Source organism: Lipophrys pholis (genome assembly GCF_963383615.2).
Source record: "Lipophrys pholis genome assembly, chromosome: 13".
In the NCBI taxonomy this organism is placed as follows: Eukaryota; Metazoa; Chordata; class Actinopteri; order Blenniiformes; family Blenniidae; genus Lipophrys; species Lipophrys pholis.
The window spans coordinates 11,836,954-11,862,777 of NC_137632.1; the positions used below are offsets into that span (position 1 = coordinate 11,836,954).

A 25,824-nucleotide genomic window follows, 5' to 3' on the forward strand; every position below is an offset into this window, starting at 1 on the left:
CTCATCAGTCGTGTTTGTGAGGCATTAATAAATGCGTTAAGGCACAGCAAGTGAAACTGACAATTTGTAGCATCGAGGAGAAAAAGAAATTTGCGATTTTTTTGTTTGTTTTTCCTTTAAACCCCCCCCCCCCCAAAGAAAAGTACACAAATGCAAAGCAGTACTACGTTTTTGGTTTGTAATCTACAGTACTGAGTGGACGGTGCACACAGGATGGTGGGTCTACTGCTGCGCACGGCCTTCAGTCCTCGCTGTTCCACCACTCAGGTGTGCTCTCAAAGCACAAGGGCAACGTGTGACCAGTTAAAGGTGCCACCATCGTCGTCGTCACACCAAAGGAGCGAGGCAGGGGGCGCTAGTCCAAACATTAAAGCTAATCCGCTTTGCAATAAATATCAAAGTTGAGAGAAAATGAAGTGGTGCTCAACAGAAGCGGGCGACATAGCAGTAAATTCTCAGGGAATCAGACGCATTATTAAAAAAACAAAACAAAAAAAAACTGCTTTAATTTCCTTCTTCTTCGTCCCTTTACCAACATGTCTGACTGAAACGTTCCAAACATTTCATGGGGAAAAAAGAAGGAATTTGTTTTGGACATTGTTGACTTCTGCTGCATTTCTACAAGACGACCAGCAGGTGTCTCTGGTGGCTCATTGTGAACTTAAATTATGGCGCGTGACATAATATCTTAGTTAGAGGTATTGATCACTTGGTGATCAATTCATTAAATGGGTCACTGAACAACAAATAGTCAACATTTCTTGATAATAGACACGCCCTTTTAGGTTGTGTCTGTGTTTCTGTCGTTTTGGTTGAAAGTGAAGAAAATCTTTGGGCCTTGGAACACATGTGGGGATTTCTCTCTATTGTTTGACAAAGAAGAATGACTCATTTAGGGATTAAAACATTTTAATAATTTAAAGTCGTAGCATGCTGTGGCTCCACAGGGCTCTTTTCTTCTTCTTCTTTTTTTTTTTTAATGCTCACTTCTAATTAAATCTTACTTCTAAGGACCAAATCACCAGAGGTGATTTTTTTTCTTTCAATCTGTACAATCTGCCGCTCTGTATTTTCTGAGGACTCGTTTCACAAGTGTGAGTTGTTTGCGTCTGCGCCACGTCGAGGGAGGAGCCCGGGCTGAATGCATGGCCACTATATATGGAGGGAGTTGTGTATGTATTTATGTAACGGCGTGATTCGGAGGCGTCGGTTTCATGTAACAATGTTTAAAATTAGACGGCGGTGCAGGGGGAGGCGTGAGGTCACAACACTACATCACAACAGAACCGGTGTGCGAGTCCGACTTCGCCTTCCGACGTGCCTTTGTTCAGATTAAAATCCCTCTGGCGGACGCCGGGGTCCCTCTACTGCCGCGCAGGTCCATTTCAAATGGGCCGTTTCCCGGGAGAGCGTACTGCTATCTCACAGATTCGACAATATTAAAAGGCAAAAAATAAATAGGATCTGCCATTTCACGTAATTCTCTCTCACTAAATTCAAGATATTTTATAAAAATACCTCTTTTTCTTTTTTTTTTCTACAATAACTGGTGATATACTAAATACGGCTTCATGTCAGTGAAAGCTGCTCTCTAAACATGCACATTATTGAAGGTCATCAAAAGATCTACTTCATAGTCTAGTCTAATCAAACTGCTGTCAGAAATCAAATGGCTTCAACTAAAAGGTGCCTAATCGTGTGACTCCAACACGTCTGTTTAAGGCAAAAGGACAAACCAGGAAGTCAGAGGAGCTGAAGAGAGATCTACACGGGAGTGGTACCGCTGTTGCCCTGACAACCCAGCTTCGACAAGCACAATGGAGGTGGTCCCACAGGATGTTTCCGTGGGTGGATGACCGCACGGCGGCGGTGGCGGCACCCTGACGTCAGGCCATCCTTCAGCTCTGCACGCAGATGTTTCCTCGCTAACGTCCCGTCTCTCCCCGCACCTTGTTGTGCATAGGTAACGGCCTCAGCCTCGGCGGCAACAGACTGGGCGGCCCTCGTGCTACCACAGGCTCATGGCCTCCTCCATGTTGATGAAGCCGGGGTTCTTGCGGAGCTCCCAGTACATGTTGTTGGAGACCCACCGCTCCCGGTGATTGGCGTCGACCACTTTCCTGCAAGAGGACGCCGAAAGCATAGCGCCGATCAAACACACCGTGAAGATATTTTTCCTCAAACTGAAACTAAACTAGACTAAAGCTGATAACGTGTCTTCTCTCTATCCTATAGTGCAACTTATGTGGTCACTTTATGTCCTATTAACGTGCATATTGTTGTTTTATCAAGGATCAATCTCTTATATAGATTAATTTCAGTAATTAGTATGTCACTGTATTGATCAATAAGGCTGAAACACTAAATGATCCATGCTGAAGGTTTTCAGAGCATTACTATTAAGTGTCTTTTAACCGTCATGACACTCAATTTGTCTAATTAAATCAACTCAGGTTTCAATGGATGCAGTTGTTTCTTAAGTTGCACGGAACAGACTTTATTAGTTCTGAAGAGTGAGCTGGTTGCAGGTTCGACTCCCCCGTGTCCACATGTCGAAGTGTCCTTGAGCAAGTCACTGGACTTCAAACTGCTCCCAATGGAGGAATTGAGCACCTTGCATGGCAGCCGCCTCCACTGACGTGTGAATGTGATTCACAGTGTAAAGCACTTTGTTGGCTGTTCAGGCGAATAAGTGAACTCCTTTTGCCAGTTGAGGAATTTTTATCAGACCAAATAAGAAAAGGTGACTTTATTGTGATTATAGAAAAATCCTACATCAAATGTGCTCCTCATATATTGCGCATGTGATCTGTTTTTTTTTCTGTTTCAAGAAAGGAGCTTTAACTCGACTGATAAAAAAAGACTAACTGGATGAACGGCTCCGTAAATAGCACAAAACGCAATATTCAAGTGTAAGTCTACAGAAGCAGCCGCGTTATCAGGGCTCTTTCACTGCTTGTCTGCAGCAGAAGTGGGCAAATGTCACCCTGTGCACACTTGTGTCAGCTGTGTGTGACGAGACACGTTTTCAGCCGCCGTCTGGCCGCCGTTGTAACATAATGTCAGGCATTAAAGGGCCGTCCCTGGTGGGACAAAAGCAGACCGACAATCATCGGCGGACGCGCAGCTCTGACTAGATCGATTCTCCCTCCGAGTTATAATGACTCGTAATAATCATGATGGCTGGTTCCAGTGTGCTTCAAATTCTCTATTCCTTCGTGTGAAACAGTCTCATTGAGTTACTTTCACCATTACATTCACTATCTTAATAGGGTGGTTATTATTGAGCTCCAGGTTAAGTGGTCCAAATAGTAATAAATGGTTGGCTAAAAATAATGATAATAATTTTAACTGTATGCATCAAAAACAATGACTGTATTTGCAAACAGATAGTAAATAATGCAAATATAAAACTGGCATCAAACAACACAGTAAGAAACACTTTTTCTATAAGTTAACATGTGTAGACTTTTTTTTTTTAATCACTTTTTACATTCAGCTGAAATCTGCATTATTTCTATTTTGCATGATTTTTGGAAAAGCTTTTTACGGGCTGTATAAATTAAATGAAGAGATTTGTGAATAGAGGAATGTTACGTGCCAGAATAAAAGACTGAACTCCTGTATCTGGAACAAAACTGGTTCAAATCACCTTCAATATTAAAAAAAAATAAAATTAAAAAAGTGGCGACAGATCAGCCAGCTGTCCATGTCTGCTCTAAAGCGTGTGGCATAAATCATTGTGTCGGCACATGTTTCAGAAAGCTGACTAGCCCAAACAACAATCTGAATGTTTTGCTTCTTGCCGACAGACACGACTAATAGTGTGACAAAGGAAACAAAAGGTGCCATCTGCCCTCACTTGAAGAAGCGTGGCTCGTGCTTGATGTTGTTCTCGTCGTTCCACTTCCTCCTGGTTCGTTGCATGTCCTCGATACGCTGCTTCTCTGAGGACGCCATCTCCAGTTTCCCATCTTCTAAATGCCTGTGAGATTCAAAACAACACGCTTCAGTTAGAGACAGAAAAGAAGCACCGCAGCGACACAACACAGTGCAAAACATTCCGGAACTGTATCGGACTTGTGAGAAACCAGAATGGTGTTCTAGGAGGTGATGTACCTTTGATCGGGTCTGAATCGAGCGTCTGTGCGCGGTAGGACGTCTTTCAACTCGGGACAAAGCTCGTTCAGTTCAATGGCGAATCTGGTGAAGCCGTAGTAGAGCTCATAGTCTGTGGGCATGGAGCCTGCCAAGAGACAAGAAACAAAGCTGCTCTTTTAACTTGAAAACCGCCGCCGGACCATCGAGATCATTTCTAGAAGCAGTCGTCAGTGTGTGTGTGTGTGTGTGTGTGTGTGTGTGTGTGTGTGTGTGTGTGATACTAACCGGGCCTCCAGACGCATTTGGCAGACGGCGGGACGCCGCAGTAAAGACCTTCGTGCCATTTCCCAAAGAGTCTGTGGATCACTTTCCCTTCTTGATCCATCACAAACCCTTGGACCTCGTTGACGTTGGAACTCCAGTAGTTTCCCTGAAAGACGCAAACTGCAGCGTCAGCTGAGTGCCACAGCGTCCCGCTGCGACGGCAAGACAACAGGACCGAAGCGCATCTGGTGTCGGTGTCGTCTTGTTCACCTTGACGAAGGTCAGTTTGCAGAGGCAGGCGCTGCTCTTCGTGTTTCTGATGGTGATCTCTCCGTAGTGTTCGATCCACCGTCGTCCGCTGAGGATGTTGTGCACGCAGGTGGTGACTTTATTCCACTCATAGTGATCTCCAAACCTGAAAAGACCAAACAGCTGCTCAGTCCCAGAGTCATTTTCATCTAAATAATTAATGAACAACTACTTTTATTATTATTTTAGATTTATTTATTTTTATCTGTTAATGCCTCCACTTTTTGAATAAACAAACTGAGAAAATACATTCCTGTATTGTGCAGATATTTATCGCGAAATACATTAACATTTGTTTTAATTATACTCAATGATCGACTCTGGTGGGCCTGAAGATGACCAGTGTGTGATCAGGGACTTTCACAGCAGTGGTAAAATAATGTAATCATATGCTTTGCTGATTTAATGCCCTCTGAGCCTCCTGTGATTTTTTGAAGCATAATTACTACTTAGATTCTGACACAAATGTAATTAAATGTGGGAAAAAATGGTAATCACAACAACACCAATACACCGAGACATTTTAATACCTGGACTGCTGTAGAAAAATCTGTGATTTCAGGTTTTGAAGCATCGCGGTTAGAGTTACCTGGGAATCATGAGATTTACGGTTCCGATCGGTAAAATCTCCATTGACTTTCCCCAGAACTTGTTTTTCCATCTCACATCTGGGAACCAAACAACAAAAAACATCAGAAGCACGTAACAAGCACTGAATTTTACATTCGTTTAACATTTTAATTCAGAGGAAAACAAATCCGAGTTCATTTTAGTAAACTCCCGCCGAATTTCAACAACGTTAATAATTAAGTCTTGTATTCTGAGCTGCTAATCCCGGGAGGAAGGTCCTGCTCTAATTAGACAGGTAACCTACCTTGGCAGAAGGTGAAGTTCTTAGACTCACAGTGGCAGGCAGAGATGGGAGGATGGTGGCTCACCTTTGGGAAAAAGATCAAATGAAAACAGTCCGACAGCTGTTCAGGTGGCTGATCTCACACAGACATACAGCGAGTACTTCACACAGCGGATTAATCAAACTCAAGATTTAGGTTTTTTTCTCTCCAGTATATTTGACAGCAAAAAGAAACTATCCTTTTTGCTTGTCAAGCAAAACACGAAATTTAAATATTTACTTTTTTGGCATTTTATCAAACATAAATATCTTGTTATGAGCAATGATATTTTTATGTTTTTATTTTTAATAAGAAATCACAACATTCAGGAGTTCAACATTTATCACAAAATGACAACTTGGTGTGAGACAAACCATGAGCATTGTGACTGTTGGGGTATTTAAGGTAGTGGACTTATCGCCCCATAGCTTAAATCCCTTTTTTAGGTTCGTCATATCCTCAAAGTGGAGTTGTGATTTGAGTAAAAAGAGAGAGTCTAACAGTCGATGTCAAACAGAAAACCTCTATGGGAAGACCCACGTAGAGATCATCGTATTTCTGAACCAATCCGTTGTCAGCGTCAGTGGTTTTCTTCTCAGCGGTAAAGACGATGCATTCATGTAAAGATAACTCGCCTCCTTCAAGAACTTACCTGCTCAGAGAAAAAACAGAAGCCCTTGTCTTCCCGTATACATTCATAAGACTCTCCGAGAAGCGGGTTGAATGGCTTGCTTCCCGCTCTGTAGTAAGTGGATGAGTAGCCTGAGATGGCAAACGCAGCGACCAGAACCTGGCAGAGTCACAGCGACACAAACAGGAGGGGATTAACTGGCTCATAATGGCAAGCGTCATCTCGCATAATCCAAACATTAGTATGCGTCCAACACTATCTGAGGGACAGAAGACAGATAAACAGGATGATCCAAGGTCGAAAACTGTATTAAAGCAACCCTCCGCATCACAAACACGACCCCGACTCTTTATGGAAGCCTTTCAGAGCGACCTCCTACGTCAGCCCGTACTGTAAACCAGTAACATCAAGCTGCAGGAGAAGCGATGTTGTGACTGATCAACATCGTGTTGGGGGCAGCCGGCTTCTTTACCATGCGCTCAAAGGGATCCTCGGTCTCGGCAGCTTTGTCCAGCAGCTCGCTGTACTCCAGCTCTTCGCACATCCGCTGCAGGGTGTTGAGGGGCTCGTTGAGCTCCACAGGCATGGACACTTTGGACAGATCCTTGCCGATGTTGTTTCTCAAGATGTTCCAGAGGTTGATGTTGCTGGTGTCTGGACAGGGTGCTGGCAGGCAGATTCGACGTCCGTTGCGGAAAGCGCTGCCAGCAAAGTCTCCGTTGGCCACTTAACAAAAAAAACAAACAAACAAAAAAAAAAACATTTACAAACTGATTTGACCAATAACAACACAGATCGAAGAAAGTGTAACAGAATAATCTAATAAATCTAGTCTGGCATTATTATACATTTGTTCTTGTCTTATATTTCTTATTTACTGCTGCGTACATCGACATACTCCTAATAACTTTACTATAGTAATGATCTTTTGTGGAGCACTTTCATCTCGGTTACAAATGCAGCAGAAGACAAAACAGATAAAAACAAAACCCACAAAAATAACTTAATTGAATTTAATTGAAGAAACAAAAAAAAAAAGACCCTTTAGGAGAGAAAGATAAAAAAAATAAATAAATCAAGAGTCTTTGGGTTGACAAGGTCACAAAAACAGTTTCAAAACAAAAAATAAGGGCTTGAACTAAACTAGCCTCCTGAACTGCTGAGTCAGGAGGTTAAAACTAGGGGTCATGTGGTTTAGAGTTAGTCCTGAATTGTTTTGATGGTCTTTTACCCAAATGTTGTCTTATTTGGTTGATTGTCTGATGATGTAACCGTCAAGATACTTTGCTGTAATGGGGCAGAATCAGGGCACACAAAGACAGAAGACATATGTTGTAGCCTCGACTCTTTGTTCTTCTCTAGTCGGTCGTTCGGCTAGAAATATTATGACGGATCTCAGCTCTGCTTAAATCTTTCTGTCTGTAACAGCAGTTTGATCATCATGAGATACTACGTACTGTCTCCTCTCATTCTCTCTCTCTCTCTCTCACCGTGGCTTGTGACAAAGATGGAAAAGGGAGATCCCCGCCCGTAGTGCACCGATAGCTTTCATAAAACTTGAAAGAAGCCCCTGGCACAGAGCGACACTGCAAAGTCAACTGCCTCGGCAGCGCTGATGAATGACTTTTCCCGGCACAGGAGTGTGTGCCTCTGTACGTGGCTGTGATGGTGTAGAGGAAGTGGGATCCCCTGCTTTATTAACTTCTGCTCTTTTCTCAAACAAGAGACTATGGCGGTTTGCGATTGTGCCGAACTGGACCTACTTTGTCTGGAGACGTTATCGGTCACGCTGGCGTTGTCCTCGGAAATGTTGTCGCTCACATCACTGACATATGACTCATCGTCTGAGCCCTGCGAGGGGGACAGGTACAGAGCGGAGTGAGTCAGCACACAGTACACACACCGACACGGACTTCGCGTCGCGTGCGCACACACACACACACACACACACACACACACACACACAGCTGCTGCGGTTTGCCAGTGGCTAACAAACTGCAGCAGTCGCCAGCTATCTGTCCCACTGCAGAGATGGTGAGACAAGACACTGCAGCATTTTCATACTTTGTATATATAGAAATCACAACGAGGCCATCCACGGCACCAGAGCAGAGCATTCTGTAACCACTTTTCGTAAAAGCCTCTGTGACAGTCAAGTGCGGCTTGTGAAGGTTTAGAGATCAGTGGAGTGAACATTCCCAGTGTTTAAGCTACAGGGCAGGGGGTTGATGAATATCCTTGGTGAGTAATCCGTCAACATGGCTGAACGCACGCCTGGGGAAGGACAATGCTGTTCCAATGTACAGTGTACATTGGAACAGCTAAAAGAGTTACCATTTTAACAATTCTGCAGGGTGCAAACACACAAAAATATTCATAATTCAGAAAGAGATTTGGCCTCAGGACAGACTGAAAAAGAGCCCTGGCTTCTGTGTGAGTTTCAGTTAACTCTCATGATGCCCTCGTTCACTGGTGACTAACTCGGCTCCAAACACACATTTTACAGATTTCTCGGCCATTAGTGCTGCAAAGCTCGTTTAACTTCCTTATTGATCCACTTCCCGAACAACCCACAGCTCAGAGCCCCCTGCAACAGGCCTCTTCTTTTTGAACCTCGATCCGTCCCCCCGTTATACCTCATTCTCAGACGAGCTGGCTGAAAGGAGCACTTCCTGGGCATCGAAGAACTCAGAGACAGACTCTGACATGGAGAGTCGACTCTCATTAGAGGCCTGCTGAGTCAGAGGGATCCCCATCTGTTCCCCAGCCTGCGGGGAAACAAGAGCAAACACACAAGATCTTCACTGTTTCTTGCTCCAACGACAAGTTTAAGAACCAAAATGGCTCGGAACACAAACGCAAACACCGTCCGTAGACAACACTACATTACAGCACGTGTATTTTTCCCAAAGGACGAGACGCCATCCGTTTCTAATTAATCATTTTATCCCATTAACTTAATGTCAGGTTCTGCATAGAATAACGATCCCTAAAGCTTACCTGCCAGGGAGTACAGGAAAAAGCATCAGTCTATAAGGACAGCAATCCATAATGCAACCGACAAATGCAGGAAGCGAACACGACCTGGTCGGCTTTGGAAGCTGTTCTTTTATCAATATAGGAATGAGAAATTAGCTCTGCTGGAGACAGACTGACAACAGTGACCCACCTCATCAGGCGTGGAGATGATGTTCACACTGACAACTTGTTCAGTCAGGACAGATTCAGAGTGGATGCGATTGAGTCGAGTTCGAAGTTCTGCGTTTTGGGACAGGGCCTAAAGACCAAACAAAAGCTTTCTGTTATTCAAATATAATACAACTGCGGGTCGTGTGGCGCTGATGCCGATCCCAGCTGATTAAGGCTGAAACCCATTGTTGCTCCATCACATCGACACCAACAGCTAAATAAGTATCAGCAATTAGCATGACATACACTGAGGACATTGGAGTACACACACACACACACACACACACACACACACACACACACACACACACACACACACACACACACACACACACACACACACACACACACACACACACACACACACACACATACGAAGGACTCAAGACCCACTGTGTTTGTATGCCAACATAATCATTTGCACAAACTGAGTCTAATTGCAAGGGTAGGTCTATGCTTTCAAATGTTAACTGTTTTTAAATAAGCCGTATGTTGGAAGATGCAAGGATATGTGTGACAACAGGTTTATCAAACTAGCGATTCACAATGCTGGATTATAATTTTTTCTTTTTTTTGAGAATTGCAGAACTCTTATGGCATACTGATGATACGATGTATGCTCACATGCTCATTCACGCACATTCTTTCCACCTAACTGAAGAGAACATCAGACCTCCTGAAGGGAAATCATCATTTCATTATGCCAACTCTCGTCATTATGGCCGACTGGCAGATGCAGAGATAAAAGGCATGTCAAAATGTGTGCTTGCACTGAGCAAAATAAGACAGCCCCTTCAACTTAATGTAGTGTAAAACATTTTTATGATATGCAGATCATTCCGACACAAATGTTATGTGAACGACATTCAATGATATTTGCCTTTTTAGGAGAGTAGGTTGAAAGCAAAGCAATAACCAAGGTGTCATTATATCAGCCAGCGGTAATAACAGAAGTGTTTATTTCAAGTTGAATCCATTATCAGCTGATGCAGAACAAGTGCAAATATTACATAAACAAAAGTAGGAGCATGACCTTTATCTTTAATATCTTGATGCAATTAAATTTATTTATTTATTCTATAGCAACAACAACTTGTGATTATCAACCCCCCACAGGGTGTCCCCTAAAACTTGATCTCCAGCCTGTGACAACCGAGTCACACAAAGCATCCAATTAGGAACAAAAGTGAGATAAAGCAGCAAGTGAAACATTTCCCTGAAATGATGTCAACTGTTAGCAGAGGAACAGGCCAATTAAATCGCTGGGGTAGAGCAACAGGCCTCAAGGAGCTCAGTTAATGAACTGTGCTGCACATTTCTCTCTTCAATTAATATGGGAAAAGATGATTGGCCTTTCACGACTCACTGGTCTCTGCTTCCATGTCCACACATCATTTTCTTTCTTTTTTTTTTAATGTTTTGATTACGGTGGCTGCTCAAGATAAACTGTGGTTTGTGGGATTTATGTGACAGCTCGCCATTAACATGACAACTACAGAATGGGGTCGAGATTTAGGAGACCAAAGACACACTGGCCAAATTAAGCGGCCATTGTTTTTTTAACATTATGTGTCAAACACTTTGGGTAACGTTAAAACATCCCCATGGCGAGCATTTACAATAAGGCTACAGTCCAATACATCTGATGAATAGCTGGGATTAACTGAGCCCTGGACTTGCAGTGGGAGAACAGAGGCAACATGGGCAGTGTTTGACGGACGCTCATTACCTGTGACAGAGACTTCCTGAGAGAGTTGATCTGGGCGGACTGGTCGGACTGTTCCTGGTCAGACAGGATCTGTTTGATCTTTTCTTTCTCGATGGCCACAGTGTTGAAGGCCGACTTCAGCAGGGAGTGGACTGGAAAGAAATGGAGGAACTTAGCGAGAGAACCTTTACTGAAACATGCACCAATTCAAATTTGTTCTTTACTGCTTTGTATCAATATTTGAATGAAAGTGCTCAAACGAGTCCAACGGGAGAATGGATGAACGACAAGAAGACAAGCCCTCCATGCAGTCTGGTTAGATTGTCTGAACTGTCCGATCTAAAACTGATTAGCACAGCACTAATGATAAAAAGCTGTGCTGGTATACAGATGACACACAGTTTTACATCAGATTTATTTTTCCAGCTGAGTCACTATTAAATAGAAATCCACGTCACCAGGCCTGAGGCTCGGTCTTTTCAAAATTCATTAAACTGCAGCAACAAATGTGGAGATTCTATTTGACAATGATTTTTAGACAACATTTTGTGAGAATTAGACCTATTTTACCCCTTGAACCTGTTTTAAGTGTCATTCCTTCCCTTACCTAGATAAAAATAACTTTCTGACTAGCTTTGTAAACCCTAAAGTGACCAAGAGCTCATGCCCCTCCTACTTCAGCCCTTCTGTACTGGTATACCGAATGCCAATCACTATTTGCTCTTGTATGTTTCTTTCTTCACCATTTTCCACAATCTCAACAAAGTCATTTTAAATGAAACACGATGACATCCTAACCAAAAGCCAATGAGGGAAACGATGACTGCACACGATGTGTGTTTCTGATAAAGCACAATTGCCCTTCAAGGATGAGTCAGACGTACAGCTTGCTTACCTTTCTGGGCAATGGTGCAGAATTCCTCTTGGAGTTTAATGTAGTCACTGGCACACTCGACACTGTCCGCCAGCCGGGACACGGGGGGCTGAAAGTCCACCAGCTCTGCACACAGGTTGGGGTTGGACGAGTGGAGCCGGACGGGGGACATGCTGGCAGACAGAGGAACCTGCAGAAAGACGCACACCACACAGGACAGCTGTCAGTCGTCTCCCAGACACATGTGTGCTGCTGAGTTGTGTGTCTGAGAGCCGGCAGCCATCTGCCCAGCTCAACATACAGTCAAATTATAACTGTACTCCTCCATTAAAATATGTCACGATGCAGTATTGACTGACAAATGTCTCTTTATTCACCTTCACATACTGGTATTTTCTCTCTGAGCGTACGCCTTTTTACTAATCAAGGTCACAGAGGCAGTGTTTCTGCAAAACAGCATTCTGTGTATATTAGATTTCTACATAAACCTAAATCAAGTTAAATAACCTACAACAAATGTTTCGGAAATGCACTGATTAGGCAGCAGGGTACGATTTAACATCAACTTGTCTTTTTCTAGAACATTATAAGGTCAAACATGATCATTACTAGGGCTGGTTTAACAAGGCGAATAAAGGCGTATGAAAATACATTTAATTCTTTTTTATCAGGGAGCATGGATCAAAATAGCACACAAAATAAGGATATATTAAGGAGTATTCAATGACACACAACAGTGATGAGTACCAGCTGCAGTGCAACATGGAGAGCAAAAAAAGAGCACAAAAGAACAGAAGTGGCAAATAAATCATGTGTGCTGTGGCGACATCCCCTCTTAAAAGCTGTAGGAAAACACTTAAGGTTTCATTTGTCCTCCACAACACTCGTGATTAAACATGTATTATTAAAAGCTGAAATCTCAGTTGTATTGTGGCCTCTGAATTTAAAACAACTAGCGCCCGATACGGACCACTGACTGTATTTCAAATAAGTTAATCTATTATACTATTATACTAATATTCTGGTAGCTATTATTTACATAAAGTAGATTATGATTTTGAATAAAAACAACAGCTTTTGGGTGAACAATAATACAATAAAGTATTTTAGTGGCGATGTGTGTTTGTGTGTCTTTATGAGACAGTGTGGTGATCTGAAGAGTACCTGGAGCTGGAATTTTGCGTCTTTGCCGACACTTTTTGTTCTCCATCTTCTGTTCAAGCGTTTTTCTTTCTTTGACAATTCTACACAATTGGTCTTTGAGGCAAACATGGATCACAATATGCAAAGTGTGGTTAATAAGACAAACACGTCACAGAAAATGCAAAAGTTAAAGCACAGACTGCAGTGAAATGACCAAAAAAAGACAACATTCTTACGAATGAGTTGCAAACAAAGATGGAATATGCGGTGTTAAAATGCATTTCAGGCAGAAGCCATGACTTAAAAAGTAACATTAAATCAATAGATACTGATTAGTTACAGATGTACGAGGTATTCGGTACGCAGCACTGACACCTGCATGTCTGGACGGTTAATGAAAGCAGCCACTGACTTTATATGACCATTTCTGCCTGTATTATCCTCACACGCTTGCCACTGTATCTGTGTGTTTTTGTCTGTGCATGGCCCTGTGTCTATTTTACCTGCATATCTGTGAAGTTAGGTGCCGACTGTGTTCGCTGCAGAATCTCCAGACTCTGCAACAACCGGCTCAACTCGGTCAGGTTGGACTGGCAGCGTGCGAGCTCTGAAAAAAGAAAATGTAAAAAGAATTGACACCTGCAAACTGGAGACAGTTACATGTTTCCGGATTTATTGTAAGGCCAGGGCCAATGCCTTGATTTAATTCAGTGTTTAGTTAAATCTGATTGTTCTCAGCATTAAAGGGGAAATTGTACTTGCCCTCTGCACACTTGTCCATCTCTTCTGAATCCTGCAGCCAAGCAACCACCTTGCTCTGTCCATTACTGTAGGAAGCCGGCAGGCTGCTGTTGCTGCTGCTGCTGGGGGCCGCAGGCTGCCAGGGTAAGCTGCTTGGCTTGGCCTGCTGATGTGATACAAGAACCAAAAAATTCAAATATTTCTATCAAACTTCACATGGGAATCTATCTAGGGACCCCATAAAACAAGAGTAAACCCAGAAAATGTATCCTGTTACAATGTTATTGTGATAAATGTTATTACTACTTATGAATTAAACATTAAGTGGCACAACAGGGATTGAGCAAACACATCAGACAAATAAAAACATGTCATGGAATAGCAGGTGGACCCAGATATCATTCTATGAGAATTAAAGTTAAAACAGTTGGGGGTTTCTTTGTCACTGAATTAAAAACACATTTGCAAAATAGCAACCCATTTAAACCAAGCGCACTAATGATTATGATTTGCGGTTTATCAATATACAATAATAAAATACACAGAACTGCAGATGACTATAACTGAGTCAGTTGAAAAGCTGGAAGCATCAAATATTTGCTTCATTAATATGCTCATTAAAGCTGGTGTAAATATTTGGATTTTATCTTGAACCTTCACTCATATTTAAGTCTTTTTGAATGACTTAAATGGTGCTCTTGTGTCAACAGCTTTAATAAATCTGTCCAGCAGGTAAGGACTTGTGGATATCAACTACTGAGAGGCTTTGGATTGTGTCAAAATGAGCTTTCATTTCAGGCTCTTGGACAGAATCTATTTGACTTATGACATTCAGCAGGTAGCAGGACGACAGGAACAATGTGGTGTAGAAACAAGTACAAAAGGCTGACACACTGGAGCTTTCTGTTTTTCATAGGAGATCCTGACTGTGCTCTTTCTGATGCAGCTATTAATTCTGCGTAGCCTTGAACTCTTTCAGTGAAGCTGTTCTTCAGGGAGAGCTCATCAAGCTGCAGCCAGCTGCTCCCAATGCCAATCCTACTGATCACCCCTAATAGCCTCCATGTGGCATCACTCTGAGGAGAAGATGCTCGGGCTGCATCCTCATATTTACACGCTCTTCAAAATCACTGACAGGCACAACTGTTCATATCAAACTTACAATAGTCTAGACAAACGACCCGTTGTTTTATCTTAGTGGTCTGGATACAATAACCTTCCCAATCAGTGTTGCTGCATTAGGCAGAAATCTGGCTCCACATTCATTAGTCAAGTAATTAGTCAGATAAACCCTGTTGGCATGTCACGGCCAAGGAGGAAAAAAATTCAGATCACAAAATATCAGGTCATTGCAGGTCAGAGATTGTCTTCCACACACAAACTGTATGAAAACCTGCTGTCATCACACACACACACACACACACCTGGTAACAGCTGTACGAAGGCATACTTCAGTCACATCTGATCATAACATCCGTCACTCCTCTGAGTGCATTTCTATGCTCTTTTGGATTACATTTCAGTGTACTAACCAAGTTTGCGGTTAAAACAGAATCATGGAAGCTTTTCTTACTCTTGACATAAACTTGGTAAATAAATCATTGCAGCCTGCTAAGAGCTTAAAGAGAGACTTCCTCTAAAGCTGACAGCTGAAGTATGAAAAATAAAAAATTATGTGTTGCGGGTCCATTTCTATAATCATCAGTAAGTCAATAAATTTGATCTTTTTACATATTTTGCATTCCTTCACAAAAATCTGTACATTTTTTTATTGTTTCTGTAACAAAAAAAAAAAACAAAACACGACACTACCCTCAGCGAGTTAATTCATTTTATTGGTTAGCACCTTGTTTTTTTTTTTGTTGCTATTATTAGTTATCATTGTTGATGAAGCTCACCTTAGTTTCATTCACCACAATTGGGGCAGGTTGGGGAGAATCCATGGCAGAAGAGGGAGGAAAAGGTCGCATAGTAGCTTCTCTTGGCGACCTCACAATCTCGTTCTGTCGATAAAGCCGATGGTGGCGCAACTTTGACACCCAGGCATCAAAGATGTCTTGAGATTTGACCTGAAGAGAGAGAGAGACAGAAATAAAAAGAGTAGTGAATAAACCACACCTTTCAAAATGAAAAATGTCAAAATTAAAAATGCACATGTGAATGACACTGGAATAATACACTTTTCAGACCCAGAGCAGATCTATGAAGCTTTAGAGTGCATTTGTTTTGAAACTCCAACTATTTTAGGATGTTTAATTGGTTATGGTCATCAGTGTGGCCTCACTGTGCTGTCATGGCAAATCAGAGATATAAGGAGCAGAGCAGAAGCATCAGACAAGACTCCACACACACATTATCGCCTCTGCAATCTCCATTCCAATGGACATAATCCACCCAGTGCTAACTATGCAGTATCTGCTGCCCAGCAATGTAATACACAGTACATGGATGTTTCGTCATGCAGGGCTTTTTTTAATACCAATTCTAATTCACTTTTTTTTTTTTTTTACCTATTCTGTCACATTAAGACTGATTTCCTGCTGCAAAGTTTCCATTAATTTCTTTCAAAGGACAACATTGAACAATACATATAAGTCTGAAGAGGTATTAGAATTACCTTGAGGTGGTAGATATGCTCCTCGGTGTCCAGGTCGATACGACGGGCCCTCTTTTTAATGGACATGACCGACAGGCCAACGTCAATGCTGCCGTGAAGTTTTCCTTTTTGAATCTGAGGAAAATCCCAAATGCATATTTTTCAATGTAAAATCCACTTTGGACTAGTGAATGAATGAACCAGCATCTCCTGTAATTGGTTGTGGATATGTGGAAATACGTACTGAGAAGAGGCTCACTCATCTTGATAAAGATATATGACTTGGAAAAAGATCTATGTGCACATATTTGTATTATAGGAAAAATGATATAAGCAAGAAAACAAAGTAGTGTGTTTTTGTTACTTAGTATTTCGTCATAATTGTCCACCAACTTGAATTGTAACAAATATTGCCCGAGAGAATGCCTTACACATCTCGAAATAGAAAAGTTAATACAAACGTTTGTGAACACAGAAACCTCATAAATAAAGTCCATAATTCAATGGTTTTCCTTAAAGTCCTTTTTCTCATCACTCATGTTTCTGTTTTGTCAGTAAATTGTAGCCTCTCTAAAACATTGTGGCCAGTGTTTGCAGATGTTTTTTGCTGACTCATCGGCAAGTCGATTTCAGGCCGAGGTGCCCTCTTTGTGCCGTGGGCGAGAGTCAGGGTTACTTACGTCAATGGGAGACTTGGAGTACTTCAGGATACCATTGTCCAGAACAAAAAAACGCTGCGGAGGAAACAGAAAATTCACAAAAAACATGCTCAATAAAAAAACAGGAAGAGAGTGAATAGAAATTGTAAATTCTGTAAAAACGCAAAGCCATCTGTGGTTAATTGATTCATAGTTCACAGAGGGACACTGACTCTGACATGGCACGCTAAGTTAGAATAGGTGCATGAAAAGTATCCGTTTCCATTAGTATTCAGGGAGAAGGAACACTCGAATTGATACTAAAAGAGGAGAATTCATTAAATAAAAAGTCTACCGGTTCAAAAAGGGTCAAGCCTAAAAAAATTACATTCCTATCAAGCAACAGGACGTCAGACAGAACACAATTAAACTCTAAGGGACAAGATGTGATCAAAATGTATAAGTGTTTCGTGTGTACTTCTGCTTTTTACCTTGTGCCAGCCTTTGAGCGGCCATTTCCGCTTCTTCAACATAAAACCCTCATGCTTATCAGGCTTCTGGACGTTGCTTTGACCGATTTTCAGCCCCTCGATTATTTCCCAGCTGTCTGCCTCCTAGAGGGAAAATAAAAAATACAGCTGTGTGAGAACTAATCCACTCCGTCCTCCAGAATACGTCGGGAACAGGTGACATGTGTGCTGTTATAAATACACCAAAATCTCCTGTCGTTTTTCATCAAGGTAAACAAGGGGATTACACATATAACTTCTTTCATCACTCTGCCCTGTGCCACAACATTTTACAAAAATACTGGCTCACTGTGATCCCTGCAGCTCTTTCAACATTTCCACTCCATTAGTGATTTCCTGACCAGGCTCTTCCTGCTCTGACCAGGTCTGTAAATCAACGTGACACCAGTGGAGTCAAGGGGCAGTGGGTTCATGCAGGGGCAGGTGAGATATTCCACTATTGTCCCTGGTGAGGAGACACTGCTGGACAATACGGGGACAAAGATTTGATGGCAGAAAGATGTCTAGTGTCAGAGTGGGCGACACTTCTAGTAACTGCATACACATTGAAATCGAGTTTTTTGTAAGTCTGCATTTTTACAGGGGGTGACACACTTATTTTGTACCAAACAGTTGAAGAACTCCACCTTTTAAAGTGCTTAGTGAAGAACAGCTTTTTGGAGAACAGTCTACAACAGTCTGCCCTTGTATTCGACTGTGCTAAAAGCATAAAGTGGTAATAAGTATTAAGAAGAAACAACGTGATATCAGGCCAGACAAGTTTTATTCCAGCAACAAAGTGCAGACTTTCACAAATAATGATGCCCAATAGAGCAATATGTTCAGACACTGCAGTTTGTGAAGTGTTAATACCATCTACTCTCTCAGAACGTTTCATAACCACGTGTTTTAGGGGCATTTATCTATTTAAATACGTGAAGTATTAATAGAGGGATTCAATGCAGTATCACTAAAATGAGTCTTTTTGTTTAAATTGCCATTTTGAACTGAATGGTGGCAAAATGTACAATCCTCCCTGGTAAGACAAATAACAGCCTAACACACAAGACTGCTTCGAGGGTGTGGGGGAACCTGAGCTTGGTTTTCTCGACACCTCGACAAACGGTGACAACAGCTCGTTCAATATAATGACGGGGTGATAATGACAGATCTCTCTGAGGACAGCCTCACTATGTAAAATGGAGATTCAGGAAGAGTTGAACTCCACCATTAAAAGAAGTAAAATTACATAAAAGGTAGCGGCTTACATTCAGAGTGATTCACTTATAATCAGTCATAATTACCAACTCCTTTGTATGTACCCAGTGATCAGCGTGTCTTTGTCAGTCGTGTAATGCCGTGCATGCTGAGCACTCAGCCTGACAGACAACAACAAGCAGCAATGACAGAGAAATGCTTCACACTAACTTCCTGTGTGTTATCTGCACCATACAGACTTCCAACTGGCTCTCGATTGATAAATCAATAGCACACTAAAAAAAAAAAAAGAACTGCATGTGCTGCAGATATTGCGGTTGACTGCACTTTCTTGGGCATCAACAAAATAAATCAACAAATTCTTTACAAGGTACAGAGGCCATCAGAACTGCTGGCTCCGCCTAAATCTTACCGTGGATGTCTACTGCTGGCTAATATGGAAATTACTGTAACAGGAAAAGAAATTGCTTATGTTATTTCGCCCTGAGAACAGAACTGAATTAAGCCAAAGTGATTTCCTGCACTCTGCTTTCATTCATTGATTTTACTGAGGAATAATTTCAAGCTGAACGAAGCCTGGTCCCTCTTGGTGAGTTTACCCTTTTAATGAAGGATCTTGTGTCCGACTCAATACGAGCCCGCCAGCTTTTCTGTGTCAAGATTTAAAAAGGTTTGTTCCAGAAGCTCGCTCTTTTGTTAAGGGGATAACTCGCAATAACGCCGCTGAAAATCACATGCTTCGATTCAGGAGGGAGCGACATGGCTGACATATTTTCAAAAGTAGCAGTCAGCTATGGGGAGAATTCAAAGAAATGAGTCAATGGAGCAGAGGAGTTGTGTCACTTTCATAAGTCATGTGGGATGCACACCTACACTGACAGTCAGCACTGTAGCACAGTGGACCTTTTAATGCAGCCATGAATCAAACTATTACAGTTAAGGTCTCCCTGAACAGAAGAAAGGACAAACACTCCTCGGGGACACCTTAGGCTAAATCAGCCCTATAAATATCTGTACTTCAGCCCACTTCTGCTTCTTATGAAGACACTAATACACCTGTCCTTCTCCCTACTTTCCTACCGTGGTCCAAAGGGCAGAATCCAACACAAACACCCTCAGATATAGTGTGCTCCAACCAAAATGAAACATAATGAAGCCGATCAATACCATGGGATTCGTGTAGATGAAACCGATTTCAACCTTTCAAGCTTGTTGTTCCTCAGAAAATTGCTGAGGGAATATCATTTAGTCGGAATAACGTTGAGGATCTGAGAGGACGGCACTATTTGCAGTAATTCTTATTTCATCCAGCAAACCTGACTTCATTAATTGATTATAATTTTTTGTTTTGTTCATAAAGGATACCAAAGGTTATTTATTTCCTGAACCAGTTAATAATCTTGAGTGAAAACAGACATGATAAGTCTAATTCTCCCATAACCTTGTGTAAACCATCAATTGTCTCTTTTAGTGCATGTGCAGCGGTTAGTCTCTAATTGATTATCTCACTAAGATACTTCTTTCTTTATTTTATTCTTAGGTACGCCTTGGAATGAAATATTTGGATACGTTTAGGTTTTATAGTGGTGACTGATGTAAATGTTCATTATGTCATACACTGAGCGACATGGATTTTATTATCTAAGAGTGAGACAATAACTTGGATTATACAATATCATTTCAGTTAGTCTGAGGCAACAATAACGTTACTATCTTATTTGTCATCTATCCATTAACACTGGTGTCATTAGGATGAAAGTCTTTGAAGAGTGTGGGTGTAGACCAGTGTCTTCACTCTTTGGGCACGAGAACATGTGTTTTACAAAAGCTCAGGTGTCACTTCAACCATTGGAACATTTCCTGCAGCTTTTCTCTAAGTTGTAAGTAGCGTGCAGCAGCAGTAACACTGTGAAGAGTAGTGGGATGTAAATTGTGAAATTTCAGGGAGCATGTGTGTACTCCATCTCAACTGAGAAAAATAATTATGTACAATACTATAACAACTATACAGTAAGAGTTTTCACCACAGAATTCTGTATTTTCTATCAAAGGGTGAACACTTTCACCAATATCATGGCAAAATCATTTATGTTGTCATTTATAATTCATTTAATGGATGATATCAGTTTTCTGTTAAGTCCTCTTCCTGTGTTTTGAAAATAGGACGTTTGTAAGGCTGATAAGATATTGATTTCTGGACATTGCAGTACAAATGACCACAATCTGATCAACAGCAACTAAAAATCACATAATCAATCTCTCATCAATCCACAAAGTTTCCATCAAAGGAACCTTTCCTTAATATTTTCCTAGGAAACACAGTGAATCAATCATTTTTCTCTCTTCAAGGAAATGACATGCAACAAGGGCTACAACTGATGGTTACTGTGGCATCTTGATCCACATAGAAGGTGTATGCTCGTGTATCAGTGTTTGTGTGAGTCCGTGCTTACTGCAGGTGGTGCATCTAATTGCTCTCCTGAGGGTCTCCAGACTGAACAGTAGGTCAGCAGCGGGGAAAGTGACACGTATTGATTTGAAATTCGGGGCAGGATCCCATTAAGGCTTTCCCCAATCAAACTGCCCCTCTCTCATTTCTCCTCTAGGAGGAGGCCCTGCCAAGCCAGCTAATGTGTTTTTTAAGTGTCCCGGGGAAAATGTGCTGAACTGTCTGATCTTTACAGCGGTCCACTAACACAGCATCAAAGAAATCTCCCAGCACATAAAAGGCTCAGCAGACAGCGATGCAGATGTAGGTAGAAGTGCATAATGTAGGGGGACAGTAATCCCCATCCTGGAGTTTAAAACAATGATATGTAAAAGTCCCTTCGTCACTTTGGAGACAACAGGTGAAAAACACATCTTTCAGTACAAAGTCTGACACATGTTCTGGTGCCTCAGACAACAACGTCTACATCAGGTTGTGTCAGGGGTTTAGTTGACGCTAAACCTTTTATTCACAACAGAAATAAAGTAGGAGAAGATGTCTTAAATCTCCAGAATAAAGGGCGACTTCAAATCAACTGAGACATGAGCAGACTCCCACTGACGCAGGAAAACTGTGAGACATGCACATCAGTAGACCTTCAAATTTACTGGTTTGGCATCGCAGTCAAAATCCTGAACCTGTGACAGTCCAGATATTCATAGTGTTAGATGTAATCTTGACCCCAATTTGCATTCATTACAATTCAAAGAAAACAATTCATGAGCCTGATGTAGTAAGAGCTTGCACAATGCTTGCTATATTGCACACTTACGCAAATAGATTCCGCTTTCAGTTTGCGTTTCAGTAAGACTGACACCACACAGGTGTATTCAAATGATGGCTTCATGTGCATTAGGCTCTGTTTACATGAAGAAATTCTACTGGAAGCTGAATTGTTTCCACGTTTATTCAAAATGAAATGTGATCTAATTTTCACCCTCTGACCATATCAGCGTTCACGTGTCCTCATGTTCGTGTCTGTTTTCATACGTGCAAACTTACGGTAGATCAGGCCTTTATGTCAAAAAAATGACAAATCTCGTGACAGGGAACTGTCACACTGAAACAGAGGAATCCTGAAGTGATCCAGTCAATCAGTGTCCTTCGTCAAGTTTCTTCAGACTGATAAGATAAAGAACTAATTTAATTTAGTAAAAAGTCACATAGATTTAGAGCTGAGATACAACAGTAATAGCAACCTCTGCTGGACACTGGAACTTTATCTGGTGTTACTGGTTAATTTGGCTGAAGCAACCTGCGACTGTTAATAACTTCTGTCATTATAGTTGACATTAGATGCACAGTCATTCCTGTATGATCAGTTTTTCTGAATGAATTGACATTGGCTTGGCGGTTAGTAACACATGGTTCTGTAGTGTTGCAATGCTTTAACAGATTCACACTGTCTTTACAACAAATGACCAAAGTGTAATAGCTCTGAAATGTGAAATTGTTTTTGTCTTAGGGTTTTGGAGAGTGAACACACACAGACACACACAGACACACAAACACACAGACACGGATGTGCTCATCTTTATGTTTTGCAGTACTTCTCTCAGGCTGAAACAAGCAACATTCACCAACTTTGAACAGTGAAGAATCTCAAGTGAGATCACAGGTTAAAAATACAGAAATGGTCCTCCATCGGTGTGGAGTTCCTACAGCGGTAGGACTGAAGCCTTTCCGCTGCTAAAAATGATGACAAGGAGCAGCTGCAACAATCAAAGGCTAATTCCCAATAAAATTCATGTCATGCTGCCAGTTTTGTGATAATACTGAGGTCTCAATCGCGCAGGTGCACAAGATTAGGGGAATCCACTGAGCAGTGACTTCCATTTATATTTTGGGAGCTCTTTTTTTTGGGCTTTTTTGACTTAAGACTTTAAAAGAGATTCATAAATAAAGCTTCTTCTTTTGAACTCATAGAAGTGTGTGAGAAACGCTGAAGTCTTTCACCTACGAAGGGAAGAAGAGTGAGGAACGGTGGACAGACGGTCTGTAAGGGTTAACAGTCAGCTTCATCAAGCAGCAGGCCTTCCACTGCACTTTCTTAACGGCCCCCGTTTCTCCACCCAGCTCCCTTTTCTTTACAGAGAGCCATCTCCTGCGGGCACAAAGCTGGGCTCCCACATAGCCTACCACAGTGTGCCACATGTTCAGTGGAGCACCAAGCCTCCGCCTGTCCCTCATGAAATATTCATCGCCCGGTGCCGACGGAAAAGCCGTGATGTCAGAGATTCCGGTTTCGGTGTCCTGTTTCTGTGCGGCCACAGTGACACAGCAGCACAGACAGTTCGGGCGGGCCGGGGGCTTCGCGTGGCTTACAGCGGGGTTCAAGTTTAAGCACTTGTCTCATGAACTGTGAAACAAGAGTGTATGGCATTGTTTACCACTGGCTCTGCAGAGCTCTTATTTACAATCGGGGAATTAAGGCGGATATCTCGTAGCTGATTAGTCAGCTAATCAGTTGGTAAGGTCTTGTAAAGCTGAACATTGGTTGGCCTTCATTTAATTAACTTTTCACAGGGAATTAATCATTAACCATTATCGTTAGAGAATGCTGTGTTGGCTAAAGGAAAAAGGAAATATGAACACAAATTGATGGACAATGAGTGAGTGCTTCTGACCCTTTTTTGCACCTTTACAACTTTCAATATTACAGTTTGTCAGTGATTGGACACTCACACTGCAGCAGTGCTGCCAGCCGCCATAATGAGTGGCAGAGTGGCATATGTGCCCGCTTATCGGCTCTCTGGTATTGAATTTTCTAGATATTGTGAATAGTCTGGGAGTTAGATGATAAATATGCATGTGAAACTGTGTCAGTGAGGAGGATGAGATTGAATGGGTTAACTAGTAAAACACTTTACATAGTCTGATTTCAACTGTGGATTGGAAGCCCCTGGCTAAATTAAGAATTGGGCTAATGTTCTCCAACACTGGCTACTGACATTGATTAACTGCAGGAGTGATGTACCATTTGTCTGTCGGACAATTAGAACGCTTTCTGGCACATCGAGGGGAATATTTTTCTACCTCAATCTTGAATGAGCTGATATGATAGTGAAGTGAGCACAATTAAGGAGAAGTTGATAAATGCCTCCTGATACAAGACTGGACCAAACCACAATAATGTGCACTTCTCCTCATGCACCTCCAGCCGCTTTGAAAATTACCTGCCGACTGTCGCGCTGGGAGGAGGAAGAGGAGGAAGCGCTCTTGTGAACCGGCGTGGAGGTTTTGTTCACGAGTACAGCACTCCTGTCCTCAGAGCTCATGGTGCGGCCGTGCGGGCCCCGCTGATGGTGTTGATGGTGTGACATGTTGGGCACCAGTTGGCTCTGCCGACCTCCCTCACGACTGGGCCCCACGGATCAGGAGCATCCTCTTGACACTTCCTCACGCTGACGGCTCGCTGTTCGTCTGAAACACAAGCGGCAGGAAGTTACATACTTTGTCTTCCTCATTTCATCGCAGTGCTGTCGTTAACATCATAAAGTCAACACAGCCATAAACGGAGTTTTTAAAAACACCACCCGTGAATTTCTGTATGCTCGGCTGAAGCTCTGTGAGCTGTTTGTGAAGCATGGGGTTTTAACATTCCTCTCATTGTATCAGCATACCTAAAAAAGCCTTTCATGTTTGTTATTAGACCTGTGCCTCTCAGGATTACCCAAAATACATGAGAGGGGTTTTTTTTTGAGGGGGGGGGGGGGGTTCCACTTCATTAAACATTCTCAAATCTGGAATATATCCCTTCATTCTGATTGTTGTGTATGTAAATAAATACATTTTAGTGACTAGGGTTGTGGGGGTACTGAGGCCTGTTGAGCAAAGTCAGAGAAAACGGTGGGAATTGGCTTGTTGAATGAAAGCAGTCAATCGAAGGATAATCCAGGCAGGCCGTGAAAAAACATTCAAACTCCAGTCAAACACGACAGCGTCTAGATTCAAACATCCCACTGTGAGGCTGCAGTGATAACCACTTTACATCTACATTTTATTATCAAATACCTTTTTGACATTTAAAAATAAAGCATAATTGCGTCTGTTTATTTGCATCTTTTCATCTCCAGGATAATCGTGTTGTGGCATTGTATTAACCTCTATGGGCATGCACATTTAACTGTGTGGTGACTAAATATATTAGTTGCACAATAAACACTATTTTGTCAATTACAATATTAACTGAGTCAATGGCTTCTCTGATTAAAAGTTGAATAAAGAAATTAAAATAAAGTGTTTTTGTACTATAAATCGTTTAATATGTCAGAACCAGTGCTTTCATAAAAAAAAAATTTTTATAACAGGTTTATTTCACCTTCCTTATGCTGTCATACTGGCAACAACCCAGAGAATGCTCAAGGTTAACCTCCAAAATCCTTAGAGAATATAGAGAAAGGCATGTTTTGAATGAATGTGTTGTGTTGAAAATGTCTGTTTAACCTTATGTGCAGAATAGCAGGGGGGGTGCTTGTTTTCTTCATTAGTCATTGCACCGTGTTGCTCCATGCTGACACCC

The 25,824-nt window shown here is 41.8% G+C and overlaps 1 protein-coding gene across 5 annotated transcripts in view; it reads right to left on the reverse strand.

The window, feature by feature from the left end:
* Positions 1-907: 907 nt before the first annotated feature.
* The window catches only part of osbpl6 (oxysterol binding protein-like 6), a 32,414-nt gene continuing 7,497 nt past the window's right edge, over positions 908-25,824 (reverse strand). For 3 of the 5 annotated variants that reach the window (XM_080478435.1, XM_080478436.1, XM_080478437.1), the window contains 21 exons: positions 24,479-24,725; positions 17,579-17,701; positions 17,130-17,183; positions 16,471-16,584; positions 15,752-15,922; positions 13,875-14,019; positions 13,616-13,719; positions 11,991-12,159; positions 11,117-11,247; positions 9,368-9,475; positions 8,835-8,966; positions 7,962-8,049; positions 6,671-6,924; positions 6,220-6,357; positions 5,549-5,612; positions 5,264-5,342; positions 4,636-4,780; positions 4,387-4,531; positions 4,120-4,246; positions 3,863-3,985; positions 908-2,120 (listed from right to left, as the gene is read on the reverse strand). In XM_080478435.1, coding sequence (XP_080334561.1) covers positions 2,009-2,120; positions 3,863-3,985; positions 4,120-4,246; positions 4,387-4,531; positions 4,636-4,780; positions 5,264-5,342; positions 5,549-5,612; positions 6,220-6,357; positions 6,671-6,924; positions 7,962-8,049; positions 8,835-8,966; positions 9,368-9,475; positions 11,117-11,247; positions 11,991-12,159; positions 13,616-13,719; positions 13,875-14,019; positions 15,752-15,922; positions 16,471-16,584; positions 17,130-17,183; positions 17,579-17,701; positions 24,479-24,625 — 2,673 coding nt within the window. In that variant the 5' untranslated portion in view covers positions 24,626-24,725 and the 3' untranslated portion in view covers positions 908-2,008. Of the gene's footprint in view, positions 2,121-3,862; positions 3,986-4,119; positions 4,247-4,386; positions 4,532-4,635; positions 4,781-5,263; positions 5,343-5,548; positions 5,613-6,219; positions 6,358-6,670; positions 6,925-7,961; positions 8,050-8,834; positions 8,967-9,367; positions 9,476-11,116; positions 11,248-11,990; positions 12,160-13,133; positions 13,227-13,615; positions 13,720-13,874; positions 14,020-15,751; positions 15,923-16,470; positions 16,585-17,129; positions 17,184-17,578; positions 17,702-24,478; positions 24,726-25,824 lie in introns of all 5 variants that reach the window. The other 2 variants (XM_080478433.1, XM_080478434.1) reach the window with 1 other exon arrangement.